Source organism: Myxocyprinus asiaticus, chromosome 36 (assembly GCF_019703515.2).
Source record: "Myxocyprinus asiaticus isolate MX2 ecotype Aquarium Trade chromosome 36, UBuf_Myxa_2, whole genome shotgun sequence".
In the NCBI taxonomy this organism is placed as follows: Eukaryota; Metazoa; Chordata; class Actinopteri; order Cypriniformes; family Catostomidae; genus Myxocyprinus; species Myxocyprinus asiaticus.
In genome coordinates, this window is record NC_059379.1 from 2,660,001 (window position 1) to 2,680,282 (window position 20,282).

General features: G+C 37.4%; 2 protein-coding genes across 2 annotated transcripts in view; one reads left to right on the forward strand and one right to left on the reverse strand.

The window, feature by feature from the left end:
* The window catches only part of LOC127427198 (pre-mRNA splicing regulator USH1G-like), a 10,545-nt gene extending 325 nt beyond the window's left edge, over window positions 1–10,220 (reverse strand). Inside the window, exons 1-4 of the mRNA XM_051674667.1 lie at window positions 10,057–10,220; window positions 3,631–4,078; window positions 2,385–2,954; window positions 1–970 (exon numbers count right to left, since the gene is read on the reverse strand). The exon at window positions 1–970 is cut by the window's left edge and continues 325 nt beyond it. Coding sequence (XP_051530627.1) covers window positions 689–970; window positions 2,385–2,954; window positions 3,631–4,078; window positions 10,057–10,220 — 1,464 coding nt within the window. The 3' untranslated portion in view covers window positions 1–688. The remainder of the gene's footprint in view (window positions 971–2,384; window positions 2,955–3,630; window positions 4,079–10,056) is intronic.
* Window positions 10,221–12,208: 1,988 nt separating this feature from the next.
* Window positions 12,209–19,826, forward strand: LOC127426789 (proton channel OTOP3-like). The gene is made up of 7 exons (XM_051673825.1): window positions 12,209–12,551; window positions 14,728–14,864; window positions 15,123–15,181; window positions 15,312–15,436; window positions 16,841–17,556; window positions 17,636–17,776; window positions 19,535–19,826. Exons 1-7 carry the CDS (start codon window positions 12,209–12,211, stop codon window positions 19,703–19,705), a joined length of 1,692 nt encoding a protein of 563 aa, XP_051529785.1. The 3' UTR covers window positions 19,706–19,826.
* The last annotated feature ends 456 nt before the right edge of the window (window positions 19,827–20,282 follow it).

Below are 20,282 nucleotides of genomic sequence, written 5' to 3' on the forward strand. Positions count from 1 at the left end.
TTGGAGTGGAATCAAAGATTACACTACTTCACCCAAGACCTAAAAATACAGCATCAGTTCAACAAGACAGACAGTCCTTGTTGTAGTTTCTTGTTCACTCTAGGATGGCAATGTCTGTGTTGAAACTCAAGCTGAAAACTATTCAGTTAGACAGAGTTTGTGTGAATCATACCTTGAATCTGCATGAGAATATTTATCCTCAAGTGTATGCAGAAAGGGATGAGTGTTTGAAGAGCTGTAGTTTTCCTCCCAGCCACAGAAGGGCGTAGCTGTGCTTTTTCTCAGGGTCATTTACAGTCATTTTCATTTCAGTACATGATTGGGCGAACAATAATATGCTCTCACTCATGCACACTCTAATCCAAAACATAGTGAGTTGTCTACATAGGCAGCATTTTAAGGTATCATAGTGCTCCACTTACATAAAGGGTGCCCCTGTTCAAAAAGGTAGGCTGCATAATTTATGGACAGTCTGCGTTTGTAGACGTTGTTGGGCAATGCGCCTGGCGTTGACTGTCGCAAAAGAATACGTCAAAGCAGTCATAGTGAGCAAAAAGAGTAAACTTTGAAAGGCTGAGTGCTCGACCATCCACAAGATATATCCTAGCCTTTAGAAGGTAGCTGCCTATGTAGGCAGTAGACAGCAAGGCAGCTCACTAGGTTTTGAAACAAAGCCACACACACTCATTCACAGCATAGTGTCCTGCATGCCATCAGCTTCATCCAGCACACGGTTGCGTCTGCTGCAGGCATCCATTAGTTTTTTGCGTGGCCCGAGAGGGATGTGAATGCTAATGAGGTCCTGCTCCGAGCACAACAGCAATGCTTCCAGGTCCATCTGCTCTCGGTTGAAGATGGAGAGGAAGTCGCTCAATCCTTGAGATACCAGAAACACTTCCAGAGGAGCCGAAGGCTGTAGCTCATCATCCTCCTCCTCCAGACCCAGGTCACCTTCCTCCCACGGCAATTCCTACAGGACAACAACAACAACAAGAGAAACATCTTCATTAATTGACTTTCCCAGATTTAGATTGATTCAGATCAGCACATTTACATAAATAGCATCAGATCAACAGATTCACACTGATTGATTCAGATATGCACATTTACACTAACAGACTCTGATCAACAGATTAACACTGATTCAGATCAGCACATTTACACTAACAGATTCAGATCAACAGATTCACACCGATTCAGATCAGCATATTTACATAAATAGATTCAGATCAACAGATTCACACTAAATGATTCAGATGAGCATTTGTACACTTACAGCTTCGGATCAAAAGATTCACACTGACTAATTCAAATTTGCACATTTACACTAACAGATTTAGATCAACAGATTCACACTGATTCAGATCAGAACATTTACACTAACAGATTCAGATCAACAGTTTACACACTGAATGATTCAGATCAGAACATTAACACTAACAGATTAAGATCAACAGATTCACATTGATTCAGATCAGCACATTTTCATAAATAGATTCAGATCAATAGATTCACACTGACTCATTCCGATTAGTAGTCACACAAACAGATTCACACTGATTCAGATGTGCACATTTACACTAACAGATTCAGATCAACAGATTCACACCTGATTCAGATCAGCATATTTACACTAACAGATTCAGATCAACAGATTCACACTAAATGATTCAGATGAGCATTTGTACACTTACAGCTTCAGATCAAAAGATTCACACTGACTAATTCAAATTTGCACATTTACACTAACAGATTTAGATCAACAGATTCACACTGATTCAGATCAGAACATTTACATAAATAGATTCAGATCAATACATTTACACTAACAGATTCAGATCAACAGATTCACACTGATTAAGATCAGAACATTTACACTAACAGATTCAGATCAGAACATTTACACTAACAGATTCAGATCAACAGATTCACACTGATTAAGATCAGAACATTTACACTAACAGATTAAGATCAACAGATTCACACTGATTAAGATCAGAACATTTACACTAACAGATTCAGATCAGAACATTTACACTAACAGATTCAGATCAACAGTTTACACACTGAATGATTCAGATCAGAACATTTACACTAACAGATTAAGATCAACAGATTCACATTGATTCAGATCAGCATATTTTCATAAATAGATTCAGATCAATAGATTCACACTGACTCATTCCGATTAGTACAGTCACACAAACAGATTCACACTGATTCAGATGTGCACATTTACACTAACAGATTCAGATCAACAGATTCCTATAACTTACACTAGATGGCTAAAAGTATGTGGACTGTTTCACCAAAACAAATTTTACTCTGAGGTGCATAAATTCAAGCATGCAGCCATGCAATCATCTTAGACAAACATTTTGTACCTGTAAGTTCCTCTCCTGTAGACTCAACGAGCTCCCAATGCTGACTTCATCTAGACTGGGTGATCGTAACGGCAATCTCCCTCGTAATCGGACGTTCTGGGCCCGTCCCACTGGCTCACTGCCCACCACGCTGCCCTCATACCGTCTCATTTGGGAAAGCCCGTCAGTCACATAATTCCGACGGAATACCATGGTGCCAAGACCCGGACGGTTGAACAGAGAGTCCCGACCCGAGTCCATACTAATTTCAGAGTATGCGGCATCATATAGACCCGGGTCACTGAGTGCCCGGGAAACAGTGTCTATCTCATCGTCATCTTCATCCGTATTGATGTCCTGTTTACCCGAGAACATGTTACGGATGTTGAGACGTGGACTGGACTGTTGACGTGGGCTGACATAAGTACCCTGCTTCAAGAACATGACGTCATTGCCCAGCTGAAGACCAGAGAGCGAGTGGACACTCCTTCGCCCGTCTCTGGAAATCTTGAACGTTCCTTCACCTTGTTTCTTCTTCTCAAGGCATCGTTGAATCTTGGTTCTACCTCTAGCCGTGGACTGAAGCGTTGCCTGCCAGGAGCAGTCTATCATTAGTGTGATAAGTGCTACATATCATATTCTTTGATATACTTCACACCTCATACAAACTGGTTAGGCCAAAATAGCTTATTAGCACAGCCTCTTTAGGAATCCCCACATTCACATTTTGAAATAAGCAGACATTAAGCAAATGTTTTAGTTAAAAAGAAACTTAGTTTATGCAAGTATGCAAACACAAACATGAATGCTTGGCCAATACATTACAAGCAAAAACGTCTTGATGTACTCTTCAGACAGAACATATTCTACTACAACGCAGTACAACAAATAGAAGTCTTGAGACATGTTTTTAAAGGTTAAAATTCTTTTTAACTTGAAACAGTGTCTTAAAAACATTTCATGAATTTCACATTTCTAATTTTTACTAATTTGGGTCAAAATGTCCCACAGGGTTCCACTGAATGAATTAATGATTTTCTGTGTGGTAATAGTGCTTCAGCTGTACTGTACGTTTACCCAAAATATATCTTTAACCACGATGCCATACCACCATGTGAGATAACTGGACGACAAAATAAAAAAATAACGAGGAATGTTATATAATATTCACTGGTAATTTACTTGTACCGTTAGGTCAATATGGAAATTAGACAAAGGCTTTTTATTGAGTGTAATCTGTGCTTATATAATGTATCTTTGTGTGTACCTGTGAGTAGGTCATATTGGAATCGAGGTTGTTGAACTGAGGGATCTTGCGACTCAGGGTGTTGCTGAAACTGCTGTAACTCATATCTGACGTGTCCATCGCTAGAGATTCTCTCAGGAAATGCTTCTCCATGCGCTCGTGGTGCTTGCGCTGAAGTTTTTCACAGTTCTTAATGCGTCTCTCTGCGTTATGGAAGGCGCGGTCCTTTAGTTTGCTCACCAGTTTTGGATTAATGGTGATTTGTTTGGCAGCGATAGAGTCCAGATACCGCACACAGTCCATGTGACCCCTTGTGGCTGCCATGTCCAATGGCGTGTGGTAATCATTGTCCAAGCACCACACGTTGGTGCCAAACGACACCAGAAATGACAGACAGTTGAGATGTCCGTTAGTTGCTGCCAGGTGAAGAGGGGTGTTTCCCCAAATATCACATTTATCTGGATCTCCACTGTGACAGGATTACAGAAAAACAACAGTGAAATTATTGTTAGAATGTGCGATTCTCTTATGGATGATATATCAGACTGACCAATAAATCGTCCGATATTTTACCATTGTGAGATTACTGCCATTGGCTGCTTGGCTGATTAACAGCATTAGCTCTTGTGTCAGTTCCAAACGCAACCAACAGCTTAGTCAATTTATATATACACTATTGTGCAAAAGTCTTAGGCACATAAGATGTTTCACAAAAGCATTTGTCTTAAGATGGTTATTTATATCTTCAGCTTTAGTGTGTCAATTGGAAATATAAATGTTAGACTAGAATAGAAGAACAGGGAGCCCTGCAACAGATGTCATGGCCCCCACAAAGCCAGAAGAGACAGAAGCAATTGAGACAGTCTAAATAGATAGAAGAACTGTGGTGAATTCTCCAAGAAGCTTGGAACATCCTATCTGCCAACAACCAAGAAAAACTGTGTCCAGGTGTATCTAGGAGAATTGTGCTGTTTTAAAGGCAAAGGTGGGCACACCAAATATTGATTTAGCTTTTTATATGTTTACTGGACTTTGTATGATGTTAACTGATAAATGAAAACTATTTATGTCATTATTTTTGAAGACATCCTCACTATGCAACATTTTTCACAAGTGCCTAAAACTTTTGCACAGTACTGTGTATATATATATATTTCACTTTTTTTTCATAATTTGTGTGCTTAGCTGATATCCCAGATTGGTCAGGCTATTTTTATTTTATTTAAATGTTTTTCAAGCAAAGGCTGGTTTGAAAAAAAAAAAAATTCAGTAAGGTAGTAAATTCAGAATAAATATTTATAAAAACAAGACAATTCTCAGCATAAATGTTTACATTTGAATTAAAAAAAATATATAGAAAACGATCGGTCAACCATTCTTTGTATACATGGTTGACATGGTCAAATATAGAATGTGTATAAATATTAGGGTTGTCAATTGGGTAACCTTTTTAATCGAACTAATTACATGATATGCCGATTAATCAAATTAATCGCAATTAATCGCATATATTAGTACTTGCTCAGAAACCCCTTTTAAATAAGAATAATTGAATATATAATAATGAAATAATTATAAATTGTTATACTTAATCATAAATATAGAAGATATTATAAATATAATAATTCAGATTATTGAAATGCATTACATTATTGTGGCAGACGCATAAAGCATTGAAAAGACAATATAAAAAGTGGCTTTTGAAGGCAATATATTGTTTATTTCTACATTAATGAACATAAGTCTACCACTGGCCTACACAGCAATCCATTTTGCAATTTAATTCTTCAATCTGTCTGAGATAGATTTATTATAATAGCTTTTCAAAGGATGCATCAATGAACACGTGTCAGACGGACGCTTTCGGAGTGTCTCACTTTGGTTGCGTCACGTCATTAACAGTGTTTTTAGGATGCTGGGTCGAGTTAAACGTAGTTTGAAACATAGAAAAACACCTCTCGAGATCCCTGCATTCAGAAATGCATTCCGTCCAGCTGTGTTTGAATGCAAGAATGCATCCTCATCTTGTTCAAGTCTGAGTGTGGTTTGTTGCCTTTACAGCTAGTGTTTCGCTTACTGCCCCCTGCTGAAAACAGGTGGTACATCAAGCTTTAATTGCTGAGGTGAGGTGTTGATCTGAATATGTAACATGACACTTTGGAGCTCAACTTACCAACTGTAACACACGTGCACACACCTTTTATGCAGACTGCCCCAAAATCACACCATTGGTCGGGCCAATGTTGCTAGATGGGTGACTCAAACAAAAAATACCCAGGTGTAACAAGACTGAAATGGTTCAGAGATCAAAAATGTGAAATGCTCTCATGTGTATTTGTGCTGACATTCAGAACACTTAATAAAATGTCAACTGCCTGAGAAACATGAGGCGGCGTACAGGAGAAGACATAATCCATCATGTCGACCTTTAACTGCAACATTAACATCTTTCTGTCTGTCTGGCAGTGGCGATTGCTTGAACACTACACCGTAAGCACAGATTTCTCTAAAACTTCATAAGAACGCGACAATGACAAGTTTAATATTTTAATATATGTACAAATAATCTATACAGTGTAAGTTACATTTTACTCTGTGCATTTCAATATTCTAGTGAATAAACGTGTAAAATATCTCGCATCACTATTGTATGGTGCCTTGATCCCGCCCTGGAATAAAAATATAAAAAAGGGCAATTCTGATTTATTTTTCACAATGGCGACTTTATAACTAGCAATTCTGAGAAAATTAAGACGCAATTGTGTGATATAAATTTGTAATTGCGATATGTAAAGTTATCACGCAGTTGCGGGGAAAAAAAGGAAATAAGAAATAGTTGAAATCGTAAGATATAAAGTAAACACTGCGAGAAATAAGGTTGTAATAGTGATAAAAATCTATTACTTTAATATACGTATCATTTCCCGAAATTCTGAGAAATAATATATAATTTCCCGAAATTGTGAGAAATAACATAGAAATTATGAGAAACTCGCAATTGTGTGAAAAAAACTCACAATTGCAACTTTATTTCTCACAGTTGTGAGATATAAAGTCAGACTAACCTCTTTTATTTTTGGACTATTTTATCTGGCTTCAATACTATCACGCTGTTACTACAATCAGTTTTTTTTTTTTCTGCATAAATGTTCATAAAAGACAGCGGACGCACGACCCATAGAGCCCCAGTGAAGCTGTGCCTCAATGGAAGTCCATGGCAGATGCCAGTACCATTAGTTTTGGGAGGAGTAAAGATCGATGTTGATTAGACGAGAGGCTCTAAACATGTCATCTTGAGTTCCGGCAGGACGCTGTGCTTCTCTGCGAGTCTATGGGACACTGGATCTGCACCTGATTGCCAACTGGACATTGGGCTTTCAATCAATGCATGTTTTGTCCCAACTGGAATCTGGCTTTTCTATATGATGATTGGTCGTGCTCTCAAATGGGCGGGACTTCGCAACAAAAGGGCAATAATTTAAACACTGGCGGCCAAACGTTTGGAAGGAAATTGGTACTTTAATTCACTAAAGTGGCATTCAACTGATCACAAAGTATAGTCAGGACATTACTGATGTAAAAAAACAGCACTATCACTATTTGAAAAAAGTCATTTTAGATCAAATCTAGACAGCAGCCATCACTCCAACACCTTATCCTTGAGTAATCATGCTAAATTGATTATTTGGTTCTAGAAAATCACTTGCCATTATATCAAACACAGTTGAAAGATATTTGTTTCATTAAATGAAGCTTAACATTGTCTTTGTGTTTGTCTTTGAGTTGCCACAGTATGCAATAGACTGGCATGTCTTAAGGTCAATATTAGGTCAAAAATGGCAAACAAGAAACAGCTTTCTCTAGAAACTCATCAGTCAATCATTGTTTTGAGGAATGAAGGCTACACGATGCTTGAAATTGCCAAAAAACTGAAGATTTCATACAAAGGTGTACACTACAGTCTTCAAAGACAAAGAACAACTGACTCTAACAAGGACAGAAAGAGGTGTGGAAGACCAGATGTACAACTAAACAAGAGGATAAGTACATCAGAGTCTCTAGTTTGAGAAATAGACGCCTCACATGTCCTCAGCTGACAGCTTCATTGAATTCTACCCGCTCAACACCAGTTTCATGTACAACAGTAAAGAGAAGACTCAGGGGTGCAGGCCTTATGGGAAGAATTGCAAAGGAAAAGACACTTTTGAAACAGAAAAACAAAAAGAAAAGGTTAGAGTGGGCAAAGAAACACAGACATTGGACAACAGATAATTGGAAAAGAGTGTTATGGATCTTAACCCCATTGAGCTTTTGTGGGATCAGCTAGACTGTAAGGTGCGTGAGAAGTGCCCGACAAGACAGTCACATCTATGGCAAGTGCTACAGGAAGTGTGGGGTGAAATGTCACCTGAGTATCTGGACAAACTGACAGCTAGAATAACAAGGATCTGCAGAGCTGTCATTGCTGCACATGGAGGATTTTCTGAACATTTTTTTCATATTGTAATAGTAATGTTTCACGTTATTAATGTCCTGACTATACATTGTGATCAGTCGAATGCCACTTTGGTGAATAAAAGTACCAATTTCTTTCCATAAGAGCAAAATCTGTACATTATTCCAAACTTTTGGCCGTCAGTGTATGTGATTGACAGCATATGAAATGTAAAAGCATTCAGCAGCTCGGAGATACACGTTCTGTTAATTATAATCTGATGCAAGACATTTATTTAAGTTTTGATAATCAGATATTTTGCCTATTTTGTTGCAAAAACAGTTTTGAGCTTAGTTGACTATTTTCATTAAGTCATTTTCCATTTTTTCCATTTTATCATGAAGCTGTGGTAGGTACGGCGGTTTCCCTCCCAAAACCCTGTTCCTTGTCCCCACATTGCAAAAGTAAAATTGGTTGCAAATGATGTTTAACGTGGACTAACATATTTCACCATGTTTAAAACCAAAAACAGCACTGAAAGTCTACAGGTTAAGCCATGCCATACAAACAGAAGCTCAGACTATACATCTCAAATCAATTTGATCACTCTTCAGAAAACACGCTTTATGAATTATGAAGAGAAAATGTAGCTGACTCCTCGTTTTAGTAACAGATCTGGTTTCTGGTCTCCAGTCTGGAAGGGACTGATGCAGAACACTAATTAGTGAACAGTGAGGGTGTTCACAGAGCAGAACATTTAGCTTCCATTATTAAACTTGTCCTGAGATAAGACGCAGGTTATTTGGATGTAATTGCCTAACGACTTCATTATGCAATGCTACTGCTCTCTCCTGAACCCAGTTCCTTAATAGAATAGTTCACCCTTCCCACACATTAAATAAAAAATAATGTTCACTCACCCCTGAGTAAATTATAAGTAAATTATTATTCACTCTAATCTCATGTTGTTCCAAACATCTATACTGTATAATTCTTTCTGTGGGACACAAACTTAGGATTTTAGTAGCTCTTCTCCATTCAACAACAGTTCATGGATGACCACATATTTCAAGATCCTAAAAAGCACCATAAAAGTAGGCTATATCATATAAAAGCCATTTATCAATTCTGAACGGTAACACATGCTTCAGCAGAAAAGACTTATATTTGGGTCTGCCCCTCACACAAAGCTATCATAAGACTTCTAAATACTTGGAATATGGAGCATGCATCATATTAACTACTTTTATGATGCTATTATGGTGTTTTTAGTTCAATTTTGGAGCTTGACAGACCCTGGTAACTATGAACTGTCGCTGTATGGAAAAGAGTGGCGTATCTAAATATATATCTAAGTATATACCAACATGCCTTCATACAACTGCCAGAAGAATCCATTATTTATTGAGAATGGTATTTTAACCAGTAGTAAGTCTATCCAAAAGCAGGACCACAAAAAAAGCATCACTCATCACTCATTCTCCTGAGTGACCTTTATTTTAATTAGTCTGGTGCAGTAAATATGCAAATGAAATAATTCAGATATCCATCACTGAGTAGATGAATGGGGGACTGAATTATCTGAGTGCAGATATCATCCCTCACGGATACAGGAGAACACAGCCATCATGGTAATGAAACTGTATACTTCTAAAAGTCACATAACTAGATGTGTGAGAGTTGCATGTCATCTGAATTATTGAAAACAATATATATAAGCAAAAAAAGCAATATAGTTGCATTTTCTCACTCATTTAAAAATAATATAATAATAATAATTTGTTCGAGATTGCACAATAAAGGCAATTCCAAAAAATATTTTCGTTTTCTCTGTTTTTAGCTTCTGTAAAAAAACAAATTTCATATTTTCTTGTGCATACCATAATGACAGGTTTTAATAACTACTTAAATGCAACAAAACTTGCATGCGAGGATTTCTTTATTGCACAATGCATGAGTGTGCATGGGCAAAATAAGTTATTTAAGCATAAAGTAAGTTGTTTATCACTCACCCTCTTCCCATCACCAGTCTGAGCGCATCCAGGTTGCCGTGGTGCGCGGCCCAAAGCGTCGGCGTCATCCCATCTTCATCAGGTGCGTTCAGATCTTTGCGCGTGGCCTCTTTCAGGAGGTCCAGGTAACCGTCCCGAGCCGCCCGGTGGTATTTTTCGTTCATGGCGGCGGCTGAAGCCTTTATCCCGACTCAAAGATGTTCATTTGGCGTGCATCGCACTGGCAAACCAGTAGAAACACGGATTTCACGTGCTCTTCCAGCGTATCCGCGCGTGGAACTGCAAGCACGCTCCAGCGGTTGCTAGAGGAGGCGTCCTGGAATGGCCACGCCCACTTCTCCTCAGCGCACACCTGAGACATACGAGACAGCTTCAGGTAGATGTAATTTAGTCGAAAGCTGTTAAATCACGTATTAAAATAGTGATAAACACTGATAGGATGATATAACTTATCATAAAACACAACAGAGTACACCGGGGCTAGTTGTCACACTTTTTACTCTAGTGAATATTTTTTGCTAGTTTATTTTTGAAAGTCACTTTCTGTGTAGACACAAATACCTTAACAAAAAGTTACATTTCCACCTTTGTTACTCAGCAGAAAAGGATAGGGGCATGTTGTCACACCGTCTGGGGTAAATTGTCACAATGTGAACCTGGTGTTTATTGAAACCATTGTTTGAAATATGAAACACTATCTTAAGTATATAATTAAAAATATATGAATAATAATAGGCTAATAATAAAAATATCTTCCACAACCAATCTGTACTGAAAAGTAGCTATTATAAGCTATGTAATGTCTTTTCCAGCAAACTCTTTTTAAAGGAATAGGCCCATTCCGGGTTCAATACAAGTTAAGCTTTTTAAGTATTGTGGCAAATTATTAATTACCAAGAAAACAATATTTTCAACTTCTCTCGTTTTTATTTATTTATTAATTGATTTTTTTTAATCGCAGCTACAGAAAGGTACTTACAGTGGAAGTAAATGGGACCAGTCCATTAACATATAAATACACACTGTTTTAAAAATATAGCCACAAGACATGATTTTATTGTGATAAAAATTGCTTATAGGGTTTACTGCCATTGCAACGTCATGACAACGAAGTTGTAATTTTGGGTATAACTTTACACACATATGGTTAGTAAGTGATTTTCTCACACTAAAATCACATTAACACGTATAAAGTTTACATCTTGTGGCTATACTTTTGAAACATTGAGTATTTTAATTTTTATGGACTGGCCCCATTCACTTCCATTGTAAGTGCCTTGCTGAAATCCAGATTTTTGCTTATATATATATTTTTTTTTAACTAAGGTACAAGTTCAATATTTTTTTCTGGCAATCAACATTATGCCACAAATGCTGTCGACTGAGCCTAGGAAGGAATATTCCTTTAAACAGTAAAAGCAATTATAAACCAAACAAGCCAACAATATACAAAAGGAATCCACAAAACAGCAAAAATGGAAAAGGATAATATACAAAAATATCAAACCATTGTTTTGGCCAACAGATAACAAGTTAATGCATTTTATAAAGTTACAACATATAAAACTCGTGACAACTTGCCTTTTGTTTAAAATCTTTACCTTCACTATATAATGGACTCTTGCCATAATGTATGCCACTGTGGTTTGATTGTGTTCACAAGTTTACCCAGTAGCTATAGTAAAAATGCGACTTTGGTCATTTAGTTTTAACGACAGAATAAAAATAAATAAAAATAAACTATTCCAATTTAAGTCCAGCATACACAACTACAGCTAGAAAGTAGCCCTTGAGAAAACATCCTTAGTGACAACTAGCCCCGGTCTCCCAACACACTGGCGTTACTTTGATGCCATCATTATTTAGATAGAGAGAGAGAACAAAAATCATGTTTATAAATGTCATGAGACAATAAAGATGTCTGTTTAGGGTTAGTGGTCTAAAGAAATGTAAATGTACATTCTAAATGTAAACAATGTAAATGTAACTTACTTAGCTCACACTGAGCACAATGACACACCCAGTCTATGAGGCGTGCTATATGATGGCCTGGCAGAAAACTGACCACACACACACCACTTGGGTTTGAAGAGAGTGAGTAGGTCAACACCTGGCAAGATCTGTGGATGTTGTGATGGTCGGAACTTCTAAAATGAGCAGTTCTCCTGGACCTGTGGAGGGTACTACTGATTTGGAGTGTGATCAGAAACCAGCATCTGTTGATGCTATAGATGGTTTGGGTCCTGTTATGCCCTGGGGTCCCAGTGGAAATGGACTGATCTCTGGACTGCTGGGACTGAATTTAGTGCTCTTTGGTGCTGCTCTGGTGGTAGGAAGTGCCTTCAATCCTTTGGAGCTCATGCAGACTGAGGTGTTCATGTTGATGCTGATGGGACTGAGTATGTTGTGGATGTTGTGGTACCTGACTGGGGCATGTAGGCAACCGGGAATCACCCCTTATACTGACCATCATGCAGGGGGCGCCACGGTCAAAGGTAATAGCTACACTCAAAAAATATTTGAGCCTATTTTTAAGGTTTACACATTTAAATTTCATTACAAAATTCCATCAAAATGAATTGTATAAAAGATAACAATTGATTTGGATGTTTTTTATTAGAAAATTGAAATGCGTAAATCTTAAAATAAATGTTTGAGTTTATGAGTTCCAACAGTCATGGAAATCCTGGAAATTTCAGGGACATTAAAATTTGTGAATTTTGAGCCTGGAAAAGTCATAGAAATTAATAACATATGGAATTTATATTTTGACTATACACTCAAAAAATATTTTAGCCTATTTTTAAGATTTACACATTTCAATTTCATAACAAAATTCCATCAAATTGAATTGTGTAATGTTTAACAAAATTAAATGAATAAAACCTCAAATATTTCGTTTTTATATTATTTTCTTACAGATTACTCTATTTAATTTGATGGAATTTTGTTATAATTGTTATTATTGTTCTTGAAATGTGTAAATCTTAAAATTATTTTCTTGAGGGAACACTCAAAAATATATATTTTAGCCTATTTTTAAGATTTACGTATTTCAATTTAATAAAAATTCAAATTGAATTGTGTAATGTTTAACAAAATTAAATTAATAAACCGTAATTTGTACCTATTCATTTATTAATTTTTTATTAAAGATTACTAAATTGAATTTGTTGAAAAACTGTTATAAAATTGAAATGTGTAAATCTTAAAATTATTTTCTTTTTGAGTTTATGAGTTCCAACAGTCATGGAAAACCTGAAAATTTAAGGGAAATATAAAATTGCGATTTCCAAGCCTGGAAAAGTCATGGAAATTAATAACATCTGAAATGTATATTTTGACTATACACTCAAAATAATATTTTAGCCTGTTTTTTAAGAATTACGCATTTCAATTTCACAATAAAATTTCATCAAATTGAATTGTGTAATGTGTAACAAAATTCAATTAATAAAAGTGAAAAGATGACTCATTTTAGGGTACGTTTACACGACAACGTTTTCAACTAAAAACGGAAAAGGTTTTTCCTTTGCGTTTTTGAAAAGTTTCGCGTACAGCCGACGACGTTGTCAAAATGATCCCGTTCACACGGATCCGCGAAAACGACTAAAAACGCTGTATTATGCATGCCAGGCCAGTAGTTGGCGATGTCACTTTGTAAAGAAACACTACGCGCCTGCGCACATAAGCATTCTTCCACAGAGCGGTGAATACAAACAATGAAGATGGCGATCGCTGGTCGTAGTAGTGATGTACTAAATCTACACTTTGCTGGAGAAGCGTCAGTAAACTCAAAATCTTGAGCAGCACAAACACAGTCCTGTAGTCCGCCACTGTAGTTTTGAATGTCTCGCGCACATGCCTATAAACTGAACACGTAATACGCGTGCGCATGACGTCATAGTTTTCACAAATTCGTTTTTGTATGTTTACACGGAGACGATAGCGGCATCGTTTTTCAAAAACGTGCACTTTGAAACCCGTTTTAAGGCTCCCAAATGCCGTTGTCGTGTAAACGAACAGCCAAAACGCATAAAAAGTTTTCAGTTTTTAGTTGAAAATGTTGTCATGTAAACGGCCCCTTAATCTGGTGGAATTTTGTTCTGAAATTGAATTGCGTAAATCTTAAAATTATTTTTTGAGTGTAATTAATTTTTTTAGTAATACTCAGCTATAAAAAATTTCAGTGGCTAGAAATTGCTCTTTGTTAGTGTAGTCTCTATAAAATTATCTTTAAAATTCTTATACTGTAATCACAAATGACTGGAAATTAATTGGTCAAAAGGTGTGGGAACTTATACGTGCGGTACATGACCTCTCGGTTTTAACTACACTGACCTGTTATTTTTGAGAAGGAAGCTTTAATATCAATTATGTTAAATCTACTCAACCCAATACTGCCTTTCATCCCTGCAAGAAAAACCAGGTCATAGTCACCGAAGGTGGTAGAGCTTGTTTTTGGTACATGGTAGCTGGTTTGATGTACTGGTCGATCAGTATGGTTTTTAATGGCCGTTGCCAATATCAATAATGAGATTTGCCTGATTAAATAAAGGTGTAATGAAATAAAGAGCAAATGACCAGTCATTGTTTTCAGTTGCTATAATGCAGAAACATCTGTCACTCTAACCATCTCTGTATGTGTGTGATTGTGTGTTTGTGCACCAGCGGTCCTGTTGCTGTTTGCAGGGTGCAGTCTGTTGTTGTGTATGTTCAAGATGGGATACTACATACTCATGAGCTGGTGTCGTCCAATATATAAAGTCATATTCACTTTCGTGGAAGCTCCATTCATCTCCCTGCAGGTGGGAAACACAATACACAACAAATATTACACTAATGATATCTAAACAGAGCAAAACCCTTCTTGTGACCTCAGCATGACCTGCACACACAGAACGGGTTATTTGATTCTAAATAATACAAATCTGTGTAATGAGTTGGTGTTTAGTTTCTTTCAGACCAGTGTGTTGTTGTTTCATTCTACTGGGCTTTAATAAACTGTGTGTGTATTAGGTAAGGTGATCTGTTCATATCTCTGTGACTGATCTCTCTCATTACAGGTGTATTTACTTTGGGCTCATTCCAAAGACTGCGTTCACAAACACAAGATCCTCACCAGGTACACACATCTGTCCTGTTACCACACCACAGCTCTGTTCAAAGTGACAGGGCAAAGTGTTAAGAACACTTTGATTTAAATGTACGCATTTTATTTTAAAATTACAGCTTGAATGTAATTTTTTATTTAGATCTGGGCTCATGGTGATTTTAAGCACAAACGTGTTACTGTGGTTCGGTGCAGTAACAGATGATTCCATTCATGCGGAAATAGAGATGGAAAGACAGAACGCAGACATCAATAACACAAACACAGGTACAATAATATTTGAGCCCCCCACAATTACATAGTTGCTAAAGCAATCTTTTTCTAGAACATTCCCCTTGCCAAGGATCTGTTAGAAAGACTCTGTGACCATGCACAACACCGTCTCTGTGTTTACATCAGCGTCTCCAATAAGCGAGCTGAGCACAAGTTGGGGTGGCAAAGCTCATTTTTAGGGTGGCAGCTGCCACCCTTGTGGCCAAGTCCCTGGTGGAGTGATTTTTAGAGGCATGAAACTAGCGCAGCTATTTAGGAAAGTAGTTGTCTTGGAAACAGTCAATTATGCAGTTTAGCAGTCATTACATAAAAATTAAGGCTGTCAATCGTTTACATTTTTAATTGAATGAATTACATGATATGCCGATTAATTGATCGAATTAAACGCAATTAATCACATATATAAATATTTGCTGAGAAAGGCCCTCAAATAACAATAATTCAATATATAATTAATAATTTATTTATGAATAGTGCAATTAACTGTATAAAAAAAATAATGCGTTAAAAAAAATTAACGCAAGTAGTCATGTTCCCAGACCCTATTAAGAAATATTCCTTCCATCGGAGCAATTCAAGCTTGAAGTACCACCTGTTTTCAGGAGGGGGCAGTAAGCACAACTCCAGCTGTATTGGAATTTGGCAACGCGCAACTGTACAGAGAACAATCCACACTCAGGCTTGCTTGAGACAAGCAACAGCACAAGATGAGAATGCCTTCTTGCTATTACTGGCCCATTGTACACTTTGTTCCTGGCAGGCAGCAGATGACCTAACCCCGCCCCCACCCTAATCCTAACCATTTGGTTAGGCTTACCAGGAGTAGCCTACCAGGAACAACGGATGGCACCTTCAGCCATCATGCTTTTATTGTGGCAAACGAGTAAAGCACTGATAAGACTATACAAAAAGTACTGTAGCTTTAGGAGTCAATATATTATTTCCATATTATTGAACATAAGCCTATCATTGGTCTACTGTTCACAGCAGTCCATTTTGCAACTCAATTTTACAATCTGTCCGAGATAGATTTATTATAAGGGCTTTCTGAGGACTTGTTGATGTACACATGCATCAGATGGATGCTTTTGAAACAGCTCACTTTGGTTGCCTTATGTTATAAACACAGTGCTTTTAGAACTCTGGGTCAAGTTAAATGAACGTCTTGAGATTCCTGCATTCGGAATTGTGCTCCGTCCTGCTGTGTTTGAATGCAAGCCCTAATAAAAAATATTTGACCGCAGAATGCCGTGATTGACCAATCGGAATCAATTATAACCTGGTCCTTTTTTTGTAAGTGTATAGACTGTCCTCAATCTACCACACTTGCATTTCACTGTATTAGTTTTCTATGACTCTAAGCATCAGATGACCTAAATGATATATATACTGTTTTAGGTTGGGACAACATCACTCTCTGCCAGTGTGCTGCTAAGCCTGGGTGTGTGGCTCTGCGGAAAGGTTATGAAGTTTTTTACCCATTTAACATGGAGTTCAGTCTGTTAGCTAGCTGTATGCTGTACGTAATGTGGAAGAACGTGGGCCGCCGGGTGATGGATGGACACCAAGAACAGAAGATCTCGCTGCAGTCGGTGTTCCATGGCATGATACTGCTGGGGCCTGTACTGGGTTTACTGGTGCTGCTAACGGGTGGCACTGTGTTAGTGCTGTACCAGATGTGGGTTGGTCAACAAACCCAAAGCAACACTGTATCTGTGATATTCTACGGCTTTCACTTGGGTCTACTTCCCATCATAGTGCTATGCTCTGTAGCAGGAACATTACTACAGAGAACTCAGAAGATGGGTAACGGGCACAGGGGTGATGCAGTACATGCATTGGAACAACCCTTTGATGAAAATCCCACCCGAAGTCTAGATGTGGTGTTGCTGATGGGCACAGCACTGGGCCAGATCTCTCTGTCGTACTTATCTCTAGCTGCGGGAATGTTTCAGGGATTCAGCAGCATCATGGGAAAGCTGGATTTGTCCTTCTCCATTCTCAGTCTGTTGGAGCTCTTGGTGCAGAACATTTTTATTATCCAGGGACTGAATACACACGCTCATACACACACCACAAATGTGCAGACTGGAGAAAACAATGTCATCTATAAGGTTGGTTTTATACACTAAAAATATTTAGTGTTTTACAAGCATTTAACACATTATAAGCTATAATTAATGTATTCATAAGGAGAAGGAGCATGTTATTCGAGGGGGAGGGACTGACCCACCTGCCCCGCCTACTTGCCAACAGAAATGCCATGACACTCGTGACTGGAACAAGACGGTTATTCGGGAGATCAGTGCTTTCCTTATCCTGTCTAACATCATGGTGAGAACTGAAAGATCATCACAGAGAGAATGAAGAAACTTCTTTCATTATGTTTGTGTGTCAATTGCATTGTGTTGTTGATAAAGGGGTCATATCATTAGGAACCAAATCCAATGTAATTCGAAAATATACTATAACTTCCCAGTCCAAAAACGTCCAATTATTGAAACTAAGCTGCAAATTCAGTGTCCAGAAATGCAGCCTGCTTACGTGACTGGCAACATTTTTGCAGAATGATAGAATACGTGGTTCATTTCAAGTGTCGCGGCAGTTCTGAGGTGAAATGTCCACAGTGTGGCACTAAAAGCGAGTTAAATGTTCTCCCAAACAGATGAGGTTTTTAAAATGAATGCTCTATTGAGTTTAAATCAACAAAACCGACCTCCCTACCCTAAACCTAACCGATAGTGTCAGAAAAAAAGAAAATGTGAGATTAAAAACACAACCATGCCATTTTGTGGTGCTTCTATGACACTATGGGCTCACGTGTCCACTTGCGTGCTCTTCAGGACTTGTCCCCCGAGTCACAAGTTACATCACAAGTGCAACGCTCTATCAGTCGAGCTACCGCACAATACGATCACACTCGAACAAGCTTGTAAATGTTATGTAATGCAAATGTTAAAACAAGTCATGCACTACAGTAAAAGTGTTTAAATGACATAAGATAGCATAGTGTGAGGAACAGGGTGAAAAGTAAGTGTTTATGAACTGATAATCTGCCGTTTTACTCGTAATGTGTGAATGTGAATAAATGTCATTGTTGTAGCGCATCTAGAGTTAATTTCAACGAGCGTACAACTAGCCATGTAAAAATCATATTTGCAAAAATGTAGGTATAGTAACGTGATTCTATGACACCAGGTTGCATAAAAAGAATGACTGAGACTATTATTTCCTTAACCTACCATTAAAATACCTACCATTTTCATTAGGAATTCTATATTTAATCTGTGTTACCACAATGAGAATGAATGGGTTCATCCTAAAGCTGAAAAATGTTGCTTTCAGAGGCTTTATATGGAGTTAGGATGAAAATAAGGTGCATTTTAAACTGTTCTGAGAGCAGAGGAGACAGACAGCACATTGGAGGTTAAGCCATTCACTAAATAGGGAGCAAGGGAGCAGCCTATAGCTTCCTTACGCATCCAAGAGCATTCACTTCTAATATATAACCAGAAATTCAGTTTCAGGCCGCAGATGATGTTTGGATCACTCAACATGCTTGGCACACATGGGACAATGATAATCAGTACATAGATTCAGAATTTATAATGTATAATTTTATTTTAACATGGTTGGCAGTGATTGGCTGATACTGGCCAGTACTTTGAATCAGAATTATGTAAAATAACACAGGCTATATAAGAAACCAGCCACTGAAAATATTTTGAACATTTTAGTTTGAGTGGCACATTTCAGCACAGATTGTTTTATGAATCTGACACAATGTATTGTAGCTTTAAAAAGTGGCTGTTATTGAAGGCTGGAGAAGTTAAAAACTACAGCAAAGCACTGTTACTCATTTCAGACGGGAATGGGCGGAACATTATAATGAAAACTAAATTATGACTGGTGTTATTGGAAAAAACAAAACAAAAAACAGCTTTGCTAAGATTGTAATTGGACCTCAGTGATAAAAATATAATGTTACGTAATATATGTTTGATATGACCCCTTTAAGACAACAACCAAATCACCCTTCAAATACATGTAAATTAACCTGCTGATGTGATCTAGCGTTGTGTGTGTGTGCAGCTCTGGGTGATTGCAGCATTTGGCGCTCACCTGCAATTCGAGAATGGAATCGGGAAGCAGTTCTATGGGTTTTCTGCCTGGTTTGTGCTGGTGAATGTGTGTCAGCCGCTTACTGTTTTTTACCGTATGCACTCTGTAGGAGCCTTGATGGAGATCTTCTTTTCTGCATGAGCACAGACTGTTAGATTCAGACACATATCACACATAAGACACAGTATGGTTACATGATCAGAAACAAAACTCACCACATTCCTCCTTTTCTAGTTTCATCAAGTTCACTGGCCTACACTAACCCGTTTTAAATATGATTTCCTCTGTTAGTGCAGAAGACCATTGAGAAGTATATAAACTCTCACTGTCCTAAAATGTATTGAAACAGAGTTTATAAATTTGAGATCACTGGTTGAAACTTATGTACTCTGCCCAGTTAAAACATGTTTGCATCAATTATTATATTTCATTAGTGATATTCTTTATATTAATGCGATATTAATCATTAGAATAAAGCTAACACTAAAGCCTTTGCAAACCATGATCCTGACTTCACAAGTTGTTCTGATGTCAAATTTTATTCATTTATATATAATTTTCTTAAAACAATAAATATAATGGACAAAATATATTAATATATTTAACTCAATATATATTAACAAATATAAATATAACCCCCCCCCCCCCCCACACACACACACACAAACATATAGATAATACTTAACTTTATATATAAAATTATATAATATTGTTCTAT